Below are 22,836 nucleotides of genomic sequence, written 5' to 3'. Positions count from 1 at the left end.
AAAAAAAATAACACAAAATAACCCTACTTGCATAACATGATAAATTTTTATTTGAAATCTCCCAGGGTTTTTATTAGCTGAACTAATTGGTTGCTAGGAAATGTATGCCATCAGTGGACTGGTTTGTAGATTGGATTAACTTGTCTGTGGGAGTTTGGTATTTCTATGGCAACAGTTTCTTCACTCTGCTGTGATATTTGATCTGTGCCTGATTGTCTGTCCCTTCTCTTCCTCATTAGTCTGCCTTAATCACTGTGAATGAGCCCAGGGGCAGAAATGAATTTGTGCCTCTTACTCTAATTAGAGAGAGGGGAACCTATGGGATTGTCATCGTAACTTTTGAGGTGAGTTTATCTGAAAGACTTCATACCTTTGTCTGCTGGATGAAACTAGGAGGCTGTAATCATAATTTATCAAAGTCTTTGTAAAAGGAAAGGAGGTGCAAAATACCTACATCTACAATTGCAAAATCTATTTCATGAAATGGATTCATATTACCTGCCGTGGAAAATATTGTAATTATCTGATTGTTTAATTTGAATAAATATTAAAAGGAACTACAGAAAACTAGTATTCTCTGTCATTTAGGAAGGCACTTGATGCAGTATTAGTTTATATTATACAAAGCATACTGTGTGTAATATGTGTCTTTATATATATATTACATATAGACATCAGAGTGACTCTTTAAAGGTTAGCCCCAATTTGAACATGTAGGTATGAGAATTCAGGATTTGGTGAAATTCTCTGTCTATAATCTTCTGTATCTTTACCTGTATTTTGAGCCTCCAGAAACTAAAGCTTTCAAAATAATAACTCATGTTGAATATTTATGCTATTTACTTACTTGATTTGAATGTGATAAAGTTATTGCTTTTATTGCTCTGTCATCTACCTCAGATTATATTACATACCTTAAAATTATACATAAAATATTCCAGGTGGATGTTTTTGTGTCAGTTTCCTGTCCCTCGGACATCAAGGGTTTAATCTGGACCTGTCAAAATCTGAAAAACTTTGTGTTGGATTTTATTTCATACTGAATGTAGCATTAATATTAATAGTTAAATTAATGGTTGTGACTCTCTGTGTAATTTATTGCAGATCTGTTTGTTTTAAGGTTCAATAAACTTTAGTATCTGGACAATTAATTGGGTCCATCTCTCAGCATTGTTTATATATATGTGTGCAGAAATAATTTTGAAGATTTTCTAAAACAAAAACATCTCTCAGTGCTTTTAAGTGACTTCCTTATCTTCCAGGTTTCACTTTTACATTTAGCATCTTTAATAAGTCAAGATAGAAGGAATGCAAAACCAATAGTTTATTTGTTTTAGAATTCAATATAAAACACCACTGATTTAAACTGAATTTTAATGTATATTATTTTGTTACTATCAGATAATCAATTATGCATCAGAATATACCTGTCCTCATAGGAAGTCCCCTAGATGAAAGTAGTTTTTTTCCTCCTCTTCTGTCAATACATGATTTCTTCAGATTGGTTGCTCTGACTTACTCCATTCACCAAAAAAGAGTAGGTTTTCACAACTGAACGTGCATATTTGTAACTAGGAGATTGACTATTGTACTTCTGCCAGATTTGTATTCCTGTTTTATACTACTTCTGATGAGAAAAAATTAATTCTTTGCAGATAAAAGATGGTCCAAACCCAGCTGAAGAGGACTTTAGTCCAGCCAGGGGTAACATTACGTTTACTCCTGGAAGATCTATAGTGATTTATAATTTAACTGTGCTTGATGATCAGGTAAGAACAGATTAACTGCTGTTCTAAAGGTGGTTGGTGTAATAAGTTATAAAAATACTTTGCTTAAATTAGGTTAATGAATGGGTATTTTCACTTCATGGACTCTTTATTTTCAGTCTTTCTAACGTTCCTCCTGTAATTCTCATTAGTGAATATTTTTATTTTCTGAGCATATCCTGGTCTCTCTGACCATAAGGTGCTACTTGAGCCTTCCTTTTTTTTTTTTTTTTTTTTTTGTCTACTTTAATTTTTTAGTCTAAGTGAAGATGATCATAATACAGCTTACAAGGTGCATTTTTTATTACATCCTCCTTGAAGCCTATGCAGGACCTCTGTTTTCTATTAACAATGCATAAGAATCCATTTTATTCTTTAATAAACTTGATTCACTCTTATACGTGTGAAGAGCAGAAATGCTATGTTTTTTCACTAAAGAAAAAGTATAATACATTGAATATTCAGAGGAAAAGCTTAAAAGAAGATGATGTATAGTTTTTTTATGTAGATACATTTCAGAGAAGAAGCATACTTGAAAAAATTCTGAAAAGAGATGAGATTCCTGAAACAAACAGGCAATTTTCTGAAAAGTGTGAATACAAGATAGTAATTACCATCTTTCTACGTTCAGATCGACCTATTGAAAAAAAATACTCATATGTTGAGAAGGTTTATTTTAATCTCAGAATAGGCAAAATAAGTAAGTATGGTACAGAACAACTTAATAAGGAAATTAACTAGAAAAAAAAATTAGAAGTGAAAGGCATCTATCTTAGAAGTGAGCAACTTTAAAGCAACTTTTTCCACTTTTGCATTATAAAACCTGTTGGCCCACATTTCTACTTATACTTTCAGTGTTTAGAAACTGTGCCAGACTGGTGTGCTGAAGTGTAGAAACACCTCTTTCTGATCAGATATCATATTCCTGTGGCTTAAACACAGGAAGAAATTGTGATGGGTTTTCCTTTTGGGAAGATGTGAATTTATTATTTTTTCTCTCAGAGGTGATAACAAAGTTTCTGAAAGAGATCTGTATCGGTATGGATGGGCAGTGACTTTCCACTCTGAAGGTTTTTCACAGCTGTTATGTGAAAGAGAACTTTTACATAAAAGCATGTATTGATGATTATGATGATAGAGTTTACAACAATCCAGTGTTACTGTTGAAATTTAATTTAAGCTTTTAAGTTTTGAAGTTAGGAAAAACAATGTAATCAGTACTTTTGTGGGTACTCTTTTATACAGAAGCAAGGAGACTATTGTTTCGATTTCCGCAGCTCTAGACTTAGGATAATTTTAGTGTATACATTTCCTGCTCTAGTGAGGAACAAAGGAAAACTTTGTTTAAGAGAAAACAAAAGAGGTAAGGTAGTACTGGAAATAATTTATCTTATTGTATTTGAAGCTTGACGACTGTATTTATTAGCCAAGCATGATGCAATAAAAAGCTCCACATTGACTTATAATCAGATGTCAGATAATCAATTAGAAGTGAATATACATTCTGGCTGTTGCTTAAGTGCATATTGTTGTGGTGCAAGACGGTATATTGATTAGTAAACCAAAACAAACATAAGTTAACATCTATTTTGATAAGATAAAATAACTGTGTTGAATCTGGGTGTAGAAGAAAGGTGACTGAGAGCTTCAAAATCTCACATTTTTAACTTAGTAAACAGAAGTGCATGAAAATATTGTCAGTTGCAATAAATAAGCAATTTTGTAATGGAATTTCTCTCAGAAGCAAATAATGCCGTTTTTTTTTGTTTGAGAGACCACAACATGGATGAAATGAAAAGATCGTAGGTAATTTTTAAAGATTTACTTCTTATCTCTCTACATTAATAAAGCAAATATATTTTTGAATTAAATAGATTTAGCAAATCAAGATTTAGGGAATAAAATTTAGGAATATGAAAAAATAATATCCATAAATTCTGAGGTTTATAGATCATGCTTTATCACCTACTGCATCAGTTATCATAATATAAATGAAATTTCTACAAGTTAACTGATTAAAACCTCAGTCTAGTTTTAGCTAAAGTCTACCGAATGGCATAGCATCAGAAAGCTTGCCCCTAGATCTGTGAGTTAAACTCACAGACACCTGAGGATGTCTGTGTGTCTGAAAATAGGGGAGGAGAAAAAAAAAGACGAAAGTAGGTTGTATCCATATGTTGTTCCTGTATCCTTTCAGGCATGCATAAATGTAAATAAGTATTAACATCAGCAAATCAAGATGTCATTCTAAATAACTGAGAGAAACAATTGTTTCCAAGAAGAGTGCTTGGCTTCCAAAAGTTGAGTTTGTATCTTCTCACAGTCTCAAATTGGAAAGATTTTTCTGATTCTTGCCTAGGGTTTTTTTGTTTTTATTTGGTTTTCCACACTTTTTCATACAGAGAACACAAGAATTATATTTTAGAAAATGGAAACACTTTGTTTTCAGAGGTGATCTTTAGCCAAAGTTGCAAGAAAGATTTTTTGCCTGTTCATTTTAATATGGAAAGTGTTCTCAGGTTTGTGTTTTTTACCCCTCCTGCAAAATATATGAAACATATTTCTCAGTAAGAGTTCTGCATACACTTGAAATATGGCTTACACTCTGTTTCTAATATTATTTTCCCAGATACCTGAAAATGATGAATTGTTTGTTGTTTATCTGAGGAGTGTGGAAGGAGGGGCTGAAATCAACACCACAAAAAACTCCATTCAGATTAATATTAAGAAAAATGACAGCCCTGTGCGATTCATTCAGAGCACTTACATGGTACCTGAGGAAGTTGATATACTGAGAATTCAAGTGGTTCGTGGTAAAGATGACAGTGGAAAATTAATTGGACCTGATGATTGTGAAGTATCTGTCACTTACGCCATCATAACTGGGAATTCGACATCACATGCACAGCTTAATTTAGATTTCCTAGATCTACAGCCAAATACAACCATTGTTTTCCCACCCCTAGTTCATGAAATATATATGAAATTCAAGATTCTTGATGATGCCATACCAGAAATCGCTGAGTCCTTTCAGATTGTGCTTCTTAAGGACACTTTACAGGGTGATGCTGTTTTGGTTAATCCATCTACTGTTCATGTCACCATCCAACCGAATGATAAACCCTATGGAGTGCTTTCAATCAACAGTATCCTGTTTGCTCAGACTGTTGTTATTGATGAAGACAAAGTTTCAAGGTACTACAGATCTTCAGACACTACCTAGTCACATTAAGAGATTTGTTTGGCACTGTTAAACATCCTTAAGATTTCATTTATGGTAATTATAAAATCACGACTGAAAATTTAATATAGGAATCACCTACTCTAATTACTATTAACTATGTCTATAAAGATTTCAAGAGAATAATGTTTAATTATGCAGAATTATGTTAGTATTCATGAACAGTATGTAAAAACTGTAAATATTTATTGACATTCTCAAGATACTGAAAAATCCTTAATCTAAAAGCAGGATTGGTGAAACTGTGATGCTGCCATACACCAGTCCATAGGAGTGGGAAATAGATTGCAGGCTTCCTTTACCAATAAGTTTTTGCATATATAGTATAAAGTCAGTCTCTGATTGAAAACAAAAAGGTGTTGAATGTCTCTGGTGAAATGATGAATACCTTTAAACTTCTGAGTAATTAAAATATATGTAATTTTACAGATAAATTAAAATCAAAGCTCTATAGAAACGTTACAGGCAGCACTGATTATACAGTAGTGAAATATTCATTTAAAATGTCCACTGTTACTACTAATTTCATCCTCAGAGAAACAGGTGATGTATCAAGCTATGATTTTATGAACAATGTGCAGCAAACAGAGGCCAACACTTCAGTATTCACTATTCTTTCTCATGCACAGTCAGATGTAAGAAACATGACATTTCCATTATCATAAAGATAATTTCATATTTCAGTACAGAAGCAAAAGGTTCACTCAGAATTGTTATTTAAACATTGATGCCTGACAATTGTATTTTGATGCAGTCTGTAAAATAGTGTAAAAAATTAGTAGAGAAGTTTTCTGAAATGTAACATATTTAATGAGAAAAAGGTAGAATGTGCCAAGTCTCCATTTCTCAGTATCTTTCTTGATGTAAAGAAAGTTATAAGAAATTCTTTGGATATATTGCTAGTTTCTTTAGATATATTAGTTCATGAATAAGCACTCCATGAAAATTCTATGTGAGCATTGCAGTTTTACAAATGTTAAACCCTGAGCAGATGTCAGTTGCAGTAGTTAATATTGATTCATACAATCATAGAAGCATAGGATGGTTTGAGTTGGAAGGGACCTTTGAGATCATCTAGTTCCAACCTCCCTGCTATAGGCAGGGACACCTCCCTCTAGACCAGGTTGCTCACAGCCCCATCCAGCCTGGCCTTGAATGCTTCTGGGGAGGGGGCATACATAGCCTCTCTGGGCAACCTGTTCCAGTGTCTCACCACCCTCTCAGTAAAGAATTTCTTCTTAATATCTAGTCTAAATCTATCCTCTTCCAGTTTATGGCCATTTCCCATTCTGTCACTATATGTCATTATAAAAAGTCCCTCCCCAGCTTTCCTGTAGGCCTCCTTCAGATACTGGACGGCTATAAGATCCCGCCAGAGCCTTCTCTTCTCTAGGCTGAAAGGCCCCAACTCTCTCAGCCTGTCCTCCTAGGGAAGGTGCTCCAACCCTCTGATCATCTTCATGGCCTTCCTCTGGACCAATCCAGCAGCTCCATGTCCTTCTTGTACTGGAGGCTCTAGAACTGGATGCAGTACTCCAGGTGGGGTCTCACACAAGCAGAGTAGAGGAGCAGAATCACCTCCCTCGACCTGTTGGTCATGCTTCTCTTCATGCAGACCAGGATAGAGTTGGCCTTCTAGGCAGCAAGCGTTCATGTTGAGGCCTTCATAAAAAGACAGCCCCAAAGCCTTCTCCTCAGTGCTGCTCTCAAGCCATTCTCTGCCCAACTTTTTCCATTGAAGGCAGTGTAAATCTTCTGGTACATGGATAACTAAGTTAGCAAATACTAATTATAATGGTATGCTATGAGCTTTTGTTTCATTCCAAACCATAGGTTTGAAGGCATCACAATAGTAAGAAATGGTGGAACACATGGAAATGTTTCTGTGACCTGGGTTATAATCCGAAATAGCAGTGACCCCTCACCTGTGACTGTAGACCTCATTCCAGAGACCGGGGAAATATATTTTGATCAAGGACAGATGCTGGTTACACTTCCTCTGAACATTCTTAATGATGATATGCCAGAAGAAGCAGAGCCCTATCTTCTGAAGCTCTTAGCTCATACAGTACAAGGAGGTGCAGAAGTCAGTGAACCATCTGAGGTAAGTTTACTTTCAGACCTTGCAGTAGAGACTTCACTATTTTTGTTGGACTGACTAAACAGGCTGAAGTAGTTATTGAGTTTAAATGAAGCAAGCTAATGTACTCTTATACAGAGCCACATTCAAATTATGTGGCTTAACATGTTATAAAAAGGCCTGAGTTATTTAACACAGTAGAATTCAGCTTAGATGATTCCCATCATATGCAGCATTGTATAAATGCTGTCTTGATTAACTGCTTAAGACAAGGCTGAAAAGTTATTTTCATTTGCTTATCTGCTGTTACTATTGGAATATTCTACACAGAGTAACAGCCTCACACGGAGGGTTTGGTGATTAAGACTATAACGTCTGAACTGTTAAATAAAGGGTTATTAGCATTACTGACATTTTTGTGACTCAGCTCTCTGCTTTTCTAACATATGATTGGAAAGAATTTGCTGAGCAAAATTAATTTTTTCACAGTCTGAAACATTTAAATTATTCACTTTGGCTACTGAACCAAAATATCAGTTATTCAAAGCTCATTTAAACATAGATGAAGCATGGTGGGAAGTTGCTATTGTCAGTGTAGTGCTGATAATGCACAAAGAATACTTTGGGGTTGTCAACCTGATTTCTTTCTTGAGTGCCAGGTCACTCAGGAGAAAAATGCATGGTGAAAGGCTATACTTTCATGAAAGTATGAAAACTATGATGTTTAGTAATTGTAACATTGAATAATCATAATTGTTTTCTGTTTTGCAGCTTTTGTTTTACATTCAGGACAGTGATGATGTTTATGGCCTAATAAAATTTTATCCTCTGGAGAATCAGAAGATTCAAAGTAATCCAACAGGACGCTTTTTGTCCTTGAGTTTCGCAAGGGAGAGAGGAACTGTTGGAGATGTGCAGTTAATTTATACTGCACTGTATATTCCAGCTGGAGATCTGGATCCTGACAGAGCAAAAGATGGCATTCTAAATATCTCCAGAAACAACATTCTCACGTTTCCAGAAGGAAAAACACATGAATCTCTAAATATACCAATAAGAAATGATGCATTTCTTCAAAATGGTGCTCATTTTCTCATACAGGTAACATAACTGTGTTTTTTTAGCCTATTTAATATGATCAGTATAAAGTAGTAGTTTCTCCTTCCCCTTGAGTGTAATTTAAATGACTATTCCTTTTTAAATAAAAAGCTCAGCTTAGTTCTAAAGCAAAGAAGATTTTCCTTTTTAAAGAAACAGCTTCTATAACTTTGCCATAAAGAGTTCTGCACTTAATCATTACCAATTACAAATTAAAAAACAAACAAACAAACAAACAAAAAAAAACAGGATTCAAATATCAGTCACAGAATTTTACAAAATGAGGTCAGTGTTGATGGTTGCCTGACTTTTGAGTTGTTTCTCTGTCAATCTTCTGGCTTTGAATTTGAACAAAAAAAGGTTCTTAAATTAGAGAAGCAAGACAAAATTCAGAAGTAACAGGAAAGTAAATAAAACTTGTTCCCTTTCAGCTTAATTCTACTTTCTAAATTAAAAATCCTCAAACTTAAATTATCTTGCCTTTATTTATGAATTTGGTCACTGAATTTGAACTTTTTTTTTTCCAGTTTTCCCACTATAGTTTTCTTTGCTGCTTTTTTTTTCTTTTTTTTTTTAATTTGAATTTATAAGAAGAGAACTTTTGTCATTACTAGTTAAAGTTGACTGAAAAATGTACTAAAACAGTTTTTGACAGAAAAAAATATATTTTCAGAAAAAACATAGAAAAAATCTATTTTAAGACTTCCATTTTTTAATTGGATTTTTGTTGTCATTTTTGTATAATTTAGCAAATTATTGTTCAGAAGTACTGCTGTGGAATGTCTTGGGTATTGTTACTGGTGTTTGTTACTCATTTTTTTCGTCTGCAGTTAAGTCTGTTCCATAATTTCTACTTCCTTTGATTAACTGTGCCACTTTGGTAATCTGGGATGAACAGCCCAGATGGTGAACTTGATACACAATAGGACTATTTGGTACAACCAAAGAGAAATCACAGAAATCACTGAAGCATTTCTTAGTCCCTTGTCAGTATTCAAGTGAAGGTGCTGATACATGGATTTAAATTTGCCGGGCTTTCTGCTTTTCTTATGGTCTACCAAAGATATTTTTACTGCTTCTGGAACCTGGAAAAAGATCTATGCCCTCTACCTTCTTCTCCCTGCATTCTCAACAACAACAACAACAAAAAATATTCCTGCATTATATTATTTTACCAGTATACGTCTTTTTGCATTCACAGTTAGGTTAGGAATTGCTTTCTGGAATACAGTTATTAAGTTACAGTGTTCAACATCTGCAAGAGGCCTGAAAGAACCTCAGAATAATTAAAACACTTCATTCAAAGTTCTTTTTAAATGTAAATTTAAGTAACGTTGAAGTATGGTCTTTAGGACACACATACAGTGAGTATATGAGAATGCATCATGTTCAGTGATTCCAGACACTGCTTGGACTATCAAACTGTATAGTCCAGTAGATTTTTTTTTTTCCTGTACTTCCTCCATGAACCATAAAATTACTTTTGTTTGAACAAATATAATCAGAGGAGCTTTCCAGCACAAATACTTAATTTAGAAACTTTAGAAGATTATTTTATCAATGCAAGGCATTGAGCAAATCACTAGTGTTAAAAGCCTACTATAGCTGATGTAGAGGGGTCAATCTCCATCTCTGACTGAGTTCCTCTTTAGTTACATTTACTAACAGGGTTTGTCTTGGACGTGTACTATTCTGCTGACAGCTCAACAATACCTACTTAATTTCTTTGACATGTCTACTAAGAAATTTTTGTAACAGCAGTGATGTTAGCAAGAAAAAAATGTTCTGGAGTTATATGCTACCTGCGTTTGAAAATTATCCTGAATGTCAGAACTATTCTGACTTGTTACTAAGGCTCCTCATTTCTCAATTTGGTCTTACTTTTTCCCGCAGCTCAAAGGAGTTGAACTAGTGAATAAAATTCCTCTGGTCCCTTCTGTGAGTCCTCGACTAGGTGAGATTAGAAATATTTCTCTCAGGATTACTCCAGATATTGCAAATGGAGAAATAGGCTTTATTAGCAATCTTCCAATTATTCTTTCTGAGCCAGAAGACTCCCCTGCCACAGAGGTAAGTAAGACTTTTTACATTGTCCATTGCTATGGAAAACTCACTTGAAGAATGCAGTTTCCTATACTCAGTATAGCATTTTAAAGTTAATGTTACTCGAAATCATGCTTAATCCCAAACATTACCTTACTTTAAACTAATTTTAGAAAGCTTGTAAAAATATCTATTAAGTAGCAGAAAAGTGAAACTGTCTTTTGTTTTCTCTGTAGCTACCTAAAGCCAGTAAGCATCTAAAATGACTTAGCCTTTAAAGTTCACACAGATTAAAAGATACTAGAGATATTTTCAGTCTCACCAACTGTGAACATAGTGATGTGAAGGACCAATATAAATCCCAAATCAGATAACTCACTTCATGTTCTTAAATTAGAACTGGTAATAACCTTAAACGCATTTGCACTGAACTGTAATTCCCAGGTAAATTTATGGTGGTTATGTTTAAAATGTAGGTTATGTTTTGAAGAAGTGTGCAGTTATAAAATTTGTCATGCAGGTGTTTGTATGGCTGCTTAGTGATTTGTGGTATGAATAATCTGACATCTGCACTAAGTGTCTCATAACTGGTTAAGGGTTTTATGTACATACACTTTCATCCATATTTTGATATCACATATGAAGTTATACCTAAAAAAGGTGAACATTTTTATGCTTATATTCAAATAGTAATTTACAAAGGAGTAATTATTTTTCCATCTAGTCACAACAAATTCACGTGTTCCCTATAGGTTTCTATTGCATTGCATCGAGATGGGACTGATGGTCAAGCAACTGTGTTTTGGAGTTTGAAACCCTCTGGTGTCAATCAAAAGGCAGTAACACATGATGATATAAGTCCCTTTAACGGCTCTGTTGTTTTCTTGTCTGGACAAAGCGATACTACAATCAACATTACTGTTAAAGCTGATGATATACCTGAAATGAATGAAACAGTGTTATTAACTTTGGACAGGTATCCTAATCTCTATCCATATGTATCATATGCAATACTCCATTTATATATAAGAAAATAGCACATTATGAATTAGGAGGTATTACTCGCATTGTGTCAGTAAGCGTCTGAAGAATTATTAGGCTCTTGATTCAAACTGTGTATGAATTCTTCTTTGACTGAGGACTGATGTAAGAAACTATTTTGCATGTATTATCTGATGACTTACCTCTGCCTATATTTTCATGAAAGTACTGTGCTATTTTGAAAATTCTTTCAGCTCTGTTCTTTTTTATAGCTCTTGGTTCTAACATGTATTTTTCAGAAAAGTAATAGTGAGATAATGGGAAAAATTACAGTGAGAAGTAAAAAACAATGAAGAACTGTTTTTCTGTCAGAAGTAGGTTTCTAAGTTGTGCTGCAATAGCACAAATATACTACTGTTTGTTTGTTTGACCGGCATGTTCTGTATTGCTTGCTCTTGATAATGGGGTACTTCTGTAATAACTTTCAGCCTCTATAATATTCCAGGGTGATTAACAACAGTCTTCTGCTAATGAGAACACAGTGGTGTTGCTGAAGCATGATATTCTAGACTCCTTTCTACATCAGGTCAGGATTATGGGGTAACCCAGGCTGAAAGGGACCTCAGGTGGTAGTACTATTTACATGTGAATACTTCTAAGAATACTTGAAGTAGTTTATATCCAGGAGTGTATTCCCTCTGTGAGTTACTAACAGGAAAATTGTGACTTTACATTTTCCAACAACTTGCCTCTCATGCTCTCATATTACCTCTTATTAGTCTAAGGTAGATTTTTCCACTTTTGCTGGAAACATAGAGTGGTCTGTCTCCAGCAGCCGAACATCTACTTAAACAGTCTTTACCTCATCCAAAAGAAGTGATTTTTTTTACAGGAAGTGCTAACTAGCTCTTAGGAATTTCAACACCAGATACCCATGGTGATAATACATTAGCAAAGGAAAGACAAGAAGGTCTCCAAGCTACTGTTCATTAGAAGAAGGTCGCAATTCAGACAGCATGCTTTTTTAATAGGAAAGACCTTACTCCACCGCAGGATTGGCTGCTTCGTTAAGCAATGACTAGTTAACAAATCTAACTCAGAATGATTTATTCCAGTCTAGCTTGGCTACTCATTACACTAAGAGGTGAATCCTGTACAAGGTGAATTCTGTACAGGAGACTATTGCAAGCAGTTTTCTGCTTTCCTTTCTGTGGATGAAACTGGTTTGAAGGAATTCATTAGAGTCTCTGGCACAAAGGGGGAAAGTAAGATTAAAATGATGGCTAAACTTGTGAGTGCAAGGTTGCCAAGAATGCAAAGTGGAATGAAAAGAAGCAAGTAAGTAGACAGTAGCGTGCAGCTAAAAGGGGGGTTTTGGTTGTTTTTATTTGTTTGTTTGTTTGTTTTCAATTCTGAGAGCTGTGCAGGTGTATGAAACCACAATTTTTTTGCTGTTTATTCTGCACAGTCACTATGAGCTGTGTCTTGAAAATGATGGCTGCAACGATTGAACTGGCAGCTGAACAAATATAACCAGTGTTCTGCTTTTGCTATATGTGGTGGGAGTAGTAGGCTCTGTTTATCATGAAGTGGCTAGTAAGAAGTGTGCCAACAGTAAACAGTAAGCAGCTTTCCCACACTTGGCAGGGTCAGGGAGTGAACTAAGGAACAGGTGGTCTGGCCTGTAAAAAAATAAATAAATAAAAGAGAGAGAGAGAGAGAGAGAATTTGAACTTTTCTCTAAGCCTGGATAAGTGTCCCTCACTTTAATTAGCAGAAACCAAGAATGACATGTCAACAAAGATTGTCATTTCAGTACTGGAGGTGTCTCTTCATATCAGGGCTGAAAATACTGGCAGGGTTATGTGTTAAGCTTGTGCAGTTGCTTTCTTGATGTTTGGTACTTTCTGGACAAACAGAAGATTTCAGTTTCCAAGGCTGGCAGCAAGCACTTCACAGTAGTAGTAAATTAGCATGAATACAAAGATACACTGTTCTGTAGATGTGCTTGTACTGTTCTATGAACTGTAGTGTAAATCAGTGGGAAAAGAGAACATGTAAGAACTTCAGTGAAACTATAGGCATTGGAATATGTTCATAGAACATTCAGTAGTCTGCAATTAGTAATAGCATGAATACAGTAATCAATGTAATTAATTCTAACAAGAATGTATTGTTTAGCAGTTGGTGGTGTTGCTAAGGGAGTTAAATTTTAAATTAGCTTTAATTCCATCCATATCTGTAAGAGAAGCTTTCCAGAACAATAAAATAGCATTTTCCTTTCTTACTATATGGTCTCTATCCACAGGCCATAGATAATAAAATTAACTCTGAACTATTTCCACAAAATGAAAGCAAGTGTGTATAATGAGGAATATGCTTCCAGAGAAGATAGATGAGTAATAAAGAACCAGAAAATCTTGTGTCTGCTGAAGATTCTTCATATTTTCTTTTTTTAGGAGCAGCTTCAGGTTGAATGCCTGCCCTTTCTGAATAGGCCTGAATTGATCCAAATATAAGTAAAACCTGATGTCTGTAGTGAAAGATATGTGAGAAAGAAAAACCCTTGGTCTTCCTGATGAATGTAGGTGGAACAGGCCATGGAAATTGTTTGTATGCTCTGTGAAAGCATATACATAATAGGGCTGTTCATTTTACCTGGTAAGCACAAATAGAAATCAGTTTTTTAAAAACCTTATTGTTGTTCTTCCCTTCTACACAATGTGTTCTCCTATTGGCAGTCGTCATCTCCTCAGTTAAGGTGCAGACAGCTATTGGTTTGACATCTGGCACAACTGGAGGACCAGAATCTCCAGGGCATGTGGTTCGGGGCAGCTTTGTGTTGATGCTCCTAAATGAGTAGTGGTAAGATTAAGAATTTGGAGATTATGGGACATAGGAACAGGAATATACTGATAATTTTTTTCTAATTTGTGAAAGTGATAATCACTAAGCAGACAGCTGTTTAAATAGTCCTTGTGCACTGCTAATTTTTGAGTGTTCATTCATGGAGTTGAGAAAGCTAGATCAGATTCATATACATCTATTATGACTTAAGTTTATAATAAAGAAAAACTTAAGCAAACTAATGTGGAGATCTTTATAATACTAGTGATTTCTGTGGTGGAATACAAATTACAATAGGGTCCAATTCCTTCATCAGAATATTTGGAAAATAATGAGACTCATGAGTTACTAAGCAATTTTTCTCAAAATTGCAAATGTAAAATCCAGGTTTCACTATCTTATTGTGAAATATCTGGCAGCCTTTTTTTTTTTATTAAATCTTTTTTGTTAATGATGTTTACTGCATGTCAAAAGTTAGCAAATCGTAGAAGAGCCATTTAAAGCACTGCAGGCTTTCGATGGTTAGTGCTCAAGTGGTTTTTGCGTCTTCTGTCACTCTTTGAACTGGGATGCAAAGAAAATCTAACTTACTATATAACGGAGCTGGGATTTTGTCGTAACTTGGCAATTCCCTAGGGTTAGTTTCTGTCTCAAAACCTGATGTGTCTTTCTTACTCGATTTATATTAAGTAATACGTGTAATGCTGTATGAGTAATCTCAGAGTAAAAGGATGGCTTTTTCTTCAGATCAGACTTTTTTTTTTTAAGGAGCAGAAGAGTTTTGAGAACAGAATGTTGAAATGAGTGGCACTGAATACCTACTGCTTGTTTTTATTACTTCTGAAAATAATAACGCCATAGCTCTCCTGCTATGAACAACAAAATACAATCACCTCCAAAATCAAATAAATGATGGATTAAACTTGGAAAGAAGTTTTTTTCCTCTGAAGAGAAACACTGTGGAATGTGTGATTTGGAAAATCCTACTTTAATACAGTTCTTTATAGCTAGGTCTTGCCACTAATTAAATAAGTAGATAATCCTGAAAAAAAATGAAGAGAGGGTGAACAATGAATGCAAACTTCTAAAGCAAATTGAGTAATATCCCACAAGCAGTTTGGATCCCCCCCCCCCCCCTTTTTTTTTTTTTTTGAGATACTCTGATAGAAAAGAGACTATTAGAGAAGTGTGGTTTTATAATGACAGCAATACACACTCACAAGTGCAATTCGATTGTCATTCAGAATACTCACTTTCTGTAGGAATTCCCGTCCTCTTCCAAAGCTGTCAAATTCAATCACACTGCATCTCTCAGTAAAAGTTGTTTTATTTGTATTTAGCACATGATAACATTGAAATTCCCATGGTACCTTAAACTTAGTCAAAAATCTGCTTTGTAGTGTTTTATAGTACTCTGCATGTAAAAAAGTGAAAGTATTTCGAAACTCCTGTTAGTTATCCTTATTCATCAGTAGTTCTTGCTAAATAATAATAATGATTTTTTTATTTTTTTATTTTTTTTAGGAAATAATTTCCCTAATGACCACTCATTTCATATTAGAACTGCTGTATGGGAAATATCTTACACATTTTGAGACATTGCATTAGCATCGTAAGCATTATCAGGGCTTATAAACTAACGAAATGAAACTTTGTGTCCATGGATAGTTATTTTACAGGAAAAGTTAAGGAGCTAAAACGGCAAGTGGCTTTTGCAGTGAGTTGCACGTCCTTACTCTGGTCAAGTGTTCTCTTCAGTAGCTGAAGCTGCTTGCCATGGTTAAGCTACAGTACAAAAGAAGCTGTTTTAACTTTCATCCTGAATGCCCTCTCTGTTGGGTTTCCGAAGCTCTGAATAGCCATTTTTGTTCTGTTTCCACATTGCAGTGTTACAGGAGCACCTAAAGAGCTGGTTTTACAGACCATACAGAGTGAAGCAGGACTGAGCTATGCAGCATGTGGCAATCAGGAAGTAGTTACTTTGTGATGAAGGGGAGGTGTATGAATGCCCTTTTTTCTTTGATGTTGTAAGTTCCAGGGGCTGTTGGCCTGGGGGCTCTGTAGTGACACAAGGCCTGCCGTCCAGCCCCACAACGTCTGTGGCAGGGCAAGGGCCTCACCAAACAAGGCTGTGGCTATGGTGTAAGTCAAACTGGGAGCACAAGTTAGTGAGGCCTTGTGATGGTAGGCAGGGAGAGGTGCAGCCCAGCAATCGCTACAGCAAGGAGCTGATTGCAGGCCCGGGTCCTGCCCTTGCTGTGTCATTTGGGCGTAGTGCAGGACCCCTGGAACCATGGACCAGGTGGTTAAAATATATTGCATGTAGGGAAGCATTTAGGGTCTAAGCTATGACTTTTTGAGGTGGTAACTAACATTACTGTGTTAGAGTAGTGGTAGCAATCTGACAAGTTTTGGTATCATCCAGAGAAGATGTGATCAAGATATTAATTTTTTTTAAAAATGAGAGGACTGAAGTGTTCATAATGGGGCTTGTAGGGAAAAACCTCAGAAACGGTATTTTCTTTTTTACCTCTTGGACTGAACCTCACTGCTTTCTTCCTGACCTGAAAGCTCTCTAGGTTTAGAACTGACTTATACTGTGACTCTTTTAAATGAATTATTCTCAGTCTTCCGTGTTCTATCAACAAACACTTGGAGGTGTTTGAGATGCACACCTTGTGATACTCTTGTAAACACTTCATGTGTGCTGTCCTCCTCCAATTTTTGTAATGCTATACTGTAGCACTACTCCTCAGTTGTTCTTAGCAGACGTGTTGTCTAAGCTGTGTTTAGACTCATATGGTGTAACTCTGTGAAGCTGAAAGAATAGATATATGCATATATGGGTATATTACTTTGATAATATGATAAACTAAAAATTGGGTTAAGTAAAGTTTACTATGAGTTTGTGCCAGGTTACTTTTTGTTACATAGCCATTACAACTACTTTTGTTTTTAACATTTTTTTTTTTAATAATTACTTTAGCAGATTGATGAAATAACCTATCAGAGAGGCATGTAGATTTTTTTCCTAAAGGAGGGTGAAGTATTTGTAAAAGGGACTGCTGCTGCATTTCTGAGCATATACAGAGACTAGTAATAATCAAGCTCTTTGAGGAGGGCTTGATTGAATGACCCCTTGAATGGGTCTTGGCATGCTGAATTGGTCCTGGTACATTTCTTGTAAGTGGGAACTGCCCACTTGCTAGCATTTGGCAGCAGGAAAATGATGAGCAAACAGGGTTCCCATAAAATATACATTATAAGCTTTAGGAAAGTAAAAAAAAAAAAAAAAAAAAAAAAAAAAAAAAGCTTTATTGTTTATTGTTTATTTATTTGTTTATTTTATTGCAATTCTAGCAAATGGTACTTTCATTCCATTCCCCATCCCCTTTCTTTCTTTCTTTTTCTCTGTGCTAACAGAGTAGAAACAGAAAGGTTTGTCGTGTACTTTGGGTAAGTTCAGTGAACTGTTTTTTTGTGTTTGGTGAATCATTGCTTTGTTTTAAAAGTGGTTAGTTTCTACTTGTCTTTATCAATTCTTTTCCTCACAAGAATAACTCTTTCTGCATCTTCAGACAATGCATGCTTCCCCTTTGGTGTTTCATTTGACGGCATGGGTTTCTGGCTTGAAAGCATTTTTTTTAATTTAGGATCTGTGAATGATGAAAGTTATGAATGCATGCCTCAGTGTTTGATATTTGAATGTTTGATGGAATAATAGATCAGTTGTTCAACACTGCCACAAATACAGTTTGCCCTCACTAAATGTCTGAAATGGCTGGCACTACAGGGAAGTTTCTATGATCAAAAATGAGTAGTTATCTTATTTTTGAATAGCACACATATAGTTTATGTTAACAAATGTTTCTTTGTCTATGAACGTTTTTTAAAATGCCAGAAGCATGAACATGTTACTCTATCAAATACATAATTCTATATTTTGCATCTAGTGTCCTGACCTCTAGACTGTGGTGGGGTTTTTTTTTGTTTGTTTGTTTGTTTTTGTGGGGAAGGTTACAGTTGTTTGTGGAGGACTTGTGGACATAGCCCTGGACTTAGTTTCAATATTGGATTTAATAGATATGATTCCTTTCTCAACGGAATAGTATATATTGAAGTCTGGGTTATAGTACAGTGAAAGCACAAAAATGCATACAATTTGCAGGTCTGAGATTTCATTGAGAACATAAGACTGACAAGAAACATGGAAGATGCAAGGGAATCTAAATACATAATGTGTAATAAATCATATACAGCCTGTGAGCCTGAAAGTACATTCTTGATGCATTTTTCAATAGTATTTCTCTGAAATTCTGAATGTCATAAATTTAAAAATGAGGTTGTTGAAAATTACTGCGTCTGGGGAAAGGAGTACAGGTAATGTGCAAGGTCACATGTCACGTGTGGCCCATTGATGTCACTGACTAGGATGAAGATGGTGTAGCATGGAAGACCAGAGATAGAAATCCTTTACCAAGAGGAATTTGAAGTGTATTTCGTCAGCATATTTCATACTTGCACCATTCACCACGTGCTTTGAGACAGAGGGTTTGCTAGGAAGTAAGGAGAAAGGGGAATGAGTCCCTAATTAATGAGAACAGGTCCAATGCTTTCTGGAGTCAGAATGGGATTTGACAACCTGTAGAAGTTGTTCCCACATCTTCAGAAAGCAGATTAACACGTATTTGAGGATGGAATCAGTGTTGAGGGGCAATATGTCAATAGTAAATTTTGACAGAGAGGCTAAGAGTGGAAATGTGTGATTATCAATACAAAGTCAATGTAATTGGTTTTGGAATGTCATTTATGCCTTGATCCAAATACAAAATAATACTGAATTTAGGTAACTTTTTTCTGTCACAATTCTGTTTCCTTTCATGTGTGCTGTGTGCATGTGTGATTAAACAAAACAAAACAAAACAACAAGAAGAAAAAAACAAAACAAAACAACAACAACAGAAACCAAAAACCAGAAATAACAGCTGTAAGAACTAACCAGAAAAGGCGGCCTTTTTAAAAATTGTTTTTATAAATAACTAAAACATTTTAATATTGTGACTTGCTTAATTTATTCTATTCCTTGCAGGTAACTGCTGGTTTTCATAACTTACTCAAAAACTTAGTCATTATTATTCTGTCCTCTGCATTTGTATGGATTTAATTGCCAAAGCCAATTGCCATTTGAAAAAAATCCTCTTACCTTCCTTTCTCAGGGTCAGTGTGGAAAATCAGATACTGAAATATGGGTTTACTACTCGTGAAATCATTATTTTGGAAAATGATGATCCTGGAGGAGTATTTGAATTTTCTTCCTCTTCCAGAGGTCCCTACAGTATTAAGGTAGGGACCTTATCTGAGTAATATCTCTTAAGCCTTACAGACAATTTGGTTTAAACAGAATCCCAGAAAAAAAAAGATGGATTTTCTGTTTTACAGGAAGGAGAGTCTGTTGAGCTCCAGATTGTTCGCGCTAGAGGAAGTCTTGTCAGACAGTTTCTACGCTACACAGTAGAACCAAGAGACAATAATGAGTTTTATGGCAGCACAGGAATTCTGGAGTTTAAGCCTGGTGAAAGAGAGATCATAATTACCCTACTGACAAGAATGGATGGGATTCCAGAGGTAAAAAACTATATTTTTCTCTCTTCAAACTGTGTTCATGGACATACTTGGTAATCAGTTATTAAAATATAAATGGTTTCACCTGTGAATACTATCAGTTTTTATATAGCGTTTCCAGACTTTTTCTTATGTGTGAGAAGTAAATAAAGGAAGAGTGAGTAGATCTGTAAGATGGACAAGAACCAGGTGAAAGCATTTTACATATAGAAAGAACCAACCAACAGGTCTTTTGAGCCTCTTTTGCTTGAATGTTAGAGTTTTTCTGATAGCTCTATTGGTTTACAATCCCAGAAATATGCAGAATCTGGGCATATTTCTGTCCTGACTGTTTGTTTCTGCTTTTCTTTATCCAGTTTCCTTTTCAGTGTATTGTCTATCCTGGATTCCATCAGAAAGTTTACATCGGTTTGGTTCCACCACATTGATAGTAACATAAAATTAAGCTTTTGTCATTCAGCACTCTTCCCTGCTTTTACATACACATCCTCATGCCATATTTGCATAAACAGTTGTATGTGTCTGACCCTGATAGTGAGCTATGCTGTCAAAATGCCAGCCTTACAAAATATAACAACTTTAGTAAACTTAGTAATCTTTTTGTAGGGCCAGGTGATCATCAGCCGTGCTTTAGAGGACAGGTGGAGGATCAAGTGATGAGGGAATTAGAAGAACACAGAAATTTCAATTGTGTGGGCTACTGTTGAAGTTCATGTTTGTTTTCTCTAAACACTCTAAAGAAAAGAGACATAAAATGAGTCTGAATTACACTTGCAGAGTCCAGGGACTTAAGTTTGGCAAGTAAAATCTGGTCACTAAAACACTAAGCTATTTAAAAGTTAGTTTTTCTTCTGCAGTATGAGAAATAGTATTTCCCTGCTTACAGCAGTATTATGAGTCTGGCTAAGTAAGTTATACATGTTGAGATACTCAGATAGAAACATGTGCCAGGACTAAGAAACAAAAAAGCTTTTTTATTGTCCTTAGTCTCCAAAAGTGGCTAAATACAGAAACATACGGGCAGGACAGGTATATAATAACTTTTCTCCAGAATGCCTTCTAAGCCTCGAAGGGTGGGCAGCCCAAGAATGTATGAAGTAGTAGCTGGTATCTTTATTTGTAGTAATCCTCAGTGGATTTCTCTTCAGTTAATTGGAACAGTTTTGCTTACAAAAGTAAAGGGTTTAGCATCTAAACAACTGTAAGGGTTTAGCATCTGTGACATTCCAGAGTACCGACTGCCACTTTTAAACCAAACCCTATGTGAAGAACCACTTCATTCTTTTTTTCTTTCCTGGTAACGACCAGTGGGATTCATTGAGGTCTCCCCAGTCTAGACTAATTCTGGCTTTCTAGATACATAGATGCAGTAGTTGTTCTAATGTTCCCTGAAGCTTTTTCTTGTATAGGAAGTGCCAAGTCCCATTAGATTAATAAAGCCAGCTAGTTGGTTCTTTCTAGATCAGCATGCTGTCAGTGGTTTTAAAATCTTTGCTTTTACTGTTTCAAAATCAGGAATGTTAAGAAATGTTAGGTACAAGAAAACTTACATTTCAGAGAGTATTACAAATATATCTGTACTTCTGAATTTATATGATTCTAAGTTAAATGTACAAGATATACAAAATAAATCCCTGCTTACAGTTTTGGAGAAAATGGTGCTTTTAGATATAGAAAATTCTTATGATTTCTTTTATCTGATAGCAACATACATATACTTGTTGCATATAGAAAGAGTGTGTGATTTCCTTTTGTTTAAGTTTGTATCTTTTTCCAGCTGGCTGAAGACTGGGGACAGTAGTCCATTTTGATGTTGATGTAGATGTTGCATATGTATTTTAATTTTGGCTATGTTTCCCTCTTCTAGCTGGATGAGATATATTCTGTGGTACTTAGTTCCCACAGTGAAATGCCTGGCAAACTGGGAAATGCCACAATGGTCAATATAACCATTTTAAAGAATGATGATCCACATGGTATCATTGAGTTTCTACCTGATGAACTAACAGTAACAATAAACGAAAGTAAAGGAGAAGACATCTATACTGGTAATTCCTTTTTATTAGAGTTGCTTTTTATCTGCTGTCTGCTTCTGCAAGGCTTCTTTTCCACTTTCTAGGATAATGTCTGAGTGAAGTCTCCTCCTTCTTTCCTTTTTCTTCATTTCACATGTGCTTACCTTTTTCATTTTGAATTCCATTGTTCTGAATATGCCTGTGTATGTTTGCATTTTTAGCTGTTTACAGAGTTATAAGAAACCAAGGAAATTATGGAAATGTTAATGTGTCTTGGGTTGTTGATCCAGCATGTACAAATGATGTCTATCCAGAAGGAGGGACTATCTTCTTTGATAATTTGGAGTTTTCAAAAAATATCACCATTTACTCGCTGCCAGATGAGGTAAACACTCTTATGTTGTTTTATGGTGAGAATGTGGAACAAAGAATAAGCGCTAAAATATTAGAAAGCAGGAAGAGAATGAAGGAATGTATGCTTATCGAGAACTTGATAACTTACAGAAAAGATGAAAATACTTGGTTAGAACTGAGATAACATCAGCAAATCATAAAAGAATTTCAGAAATTGAAAAAAGTTGAGAGCTGAGTGTAACTATAATGTGGTTAATTTATAGGAAAGTTTTTTTTGAGTATAACTCATGTCCTGATAGCTGGAATCTTAATTTCATTGTTATACACTAATATATTTGAAGTAATACAAGAAAGATTGAGAATACTAAATGATAAATAAGTAAATCTGTAAAAATAAATTAAATCAGCAGCAAGAAGCTGGAAGATAACTTTTGTGTCATCTCTACAACAGTAAAGATGAAGGGATTTATTTATTGGTGGTACTTTCTATGTAAATGTATGAACTGTCCTGTGTAATCACTTTTAACAAACATACAGATTGTTAAATATTAAACGAGTCAGAAATCTCTGGCCTATTAACCACCTTAGCTGTTCATTTAAAAATTTTCAGTTTTTTGTATGCTAGAAATTAATTTATTAACACTTTCTCATTCAGGTACCTGAAGAGAGAGAAGTATTCCTCATCAGCTTATTCAGTGTTACAGGTGGAGCCAGACTGGGCAATGTAACCACTGCAATTTTACAAATTACAGGGAATGATGATCCCATTTATTTTGCAGGTTAGAAATT

General features: G+C 35.2%; 1 protein-coding gene across 4 annotated transcripts in view; it reads left to right on the top strand.

Moving 5' to 3' along the window:
* The window catches only part of ADGRV1 (adhesion G protein-coupled receptor V1), a 260,638-nt gene that overhangs the window by 13,817 nt on the left and 223,985 nt on the right, over positions 1-22,836 (top strand). For 3 of the 4 annotated variants that reach the window (XM_015280551.4, XM_040655977.2, XM_015280553.4), the window contains exons 5-17: positions 240-344; positions 1,656-1,769; positions 4,396-4,961; positions 6,841-7,111; positions 7,859-8,188; positions 10,079-10,255; positions 10,981-11,204; positions 17,480-17,512; positions 19,273-19,399; positions 19,496-19,681; positions 21,546-21,726; positions 21,915-22,078; positions 22,703-22,826. In XM_015280551.4, coding sequence (XP_015136037.2) covers positions 240-344; positions 1,656-1,769; positions 4,396-4,961; positions 6,841-7,111; positions 7,859-8,188; positions 10,079-10,255; positions 10,981-11,204; positions 17,480-17,512; positions 19,273-19,399; positions 19,496-19,681; positions 21,546-21,726; positions 21,915-22,078; positions 22,703-22,826 — 2,602 coding nt within the window. The remainder of the gene's footprint in view (positions 1-239; positions 345-1,655; positions 1,770-4,395; positions 4,962-6,840; positions 7,112-7,858; positions 8,189-10,078; positions 10,256-10,980; positions 11,205-17,479; positions 17,513-19,272; positions 19,400-19,495; positions 19,682-21,545; positions 21,727-21,914; positions 22,079-22,702; positions 22,827-22,836) is intronic. The other variant, XM_040655976.2, reaches the window with a different exon arrangement.

Source organism: Gallus gallus, chromosome Z (assembly GCF_016699485.2).
Source record: "Gallus gallus isolate bGalGal1 chromosome Z, bGalGal1.mat.broiler.GRCg7b, whole genome shotgun sequence".
NCBI classification, from domain to species: Eukaryota; Metazoa; Chordata; class Aves; order Galliformes; family Phasianidae; genus Gallus; species Gallus gallus.
Note: the sequence above shows the minus strand (reverse complement) of the source record. Positions and strands in the feature narration are given on the sequence as shown.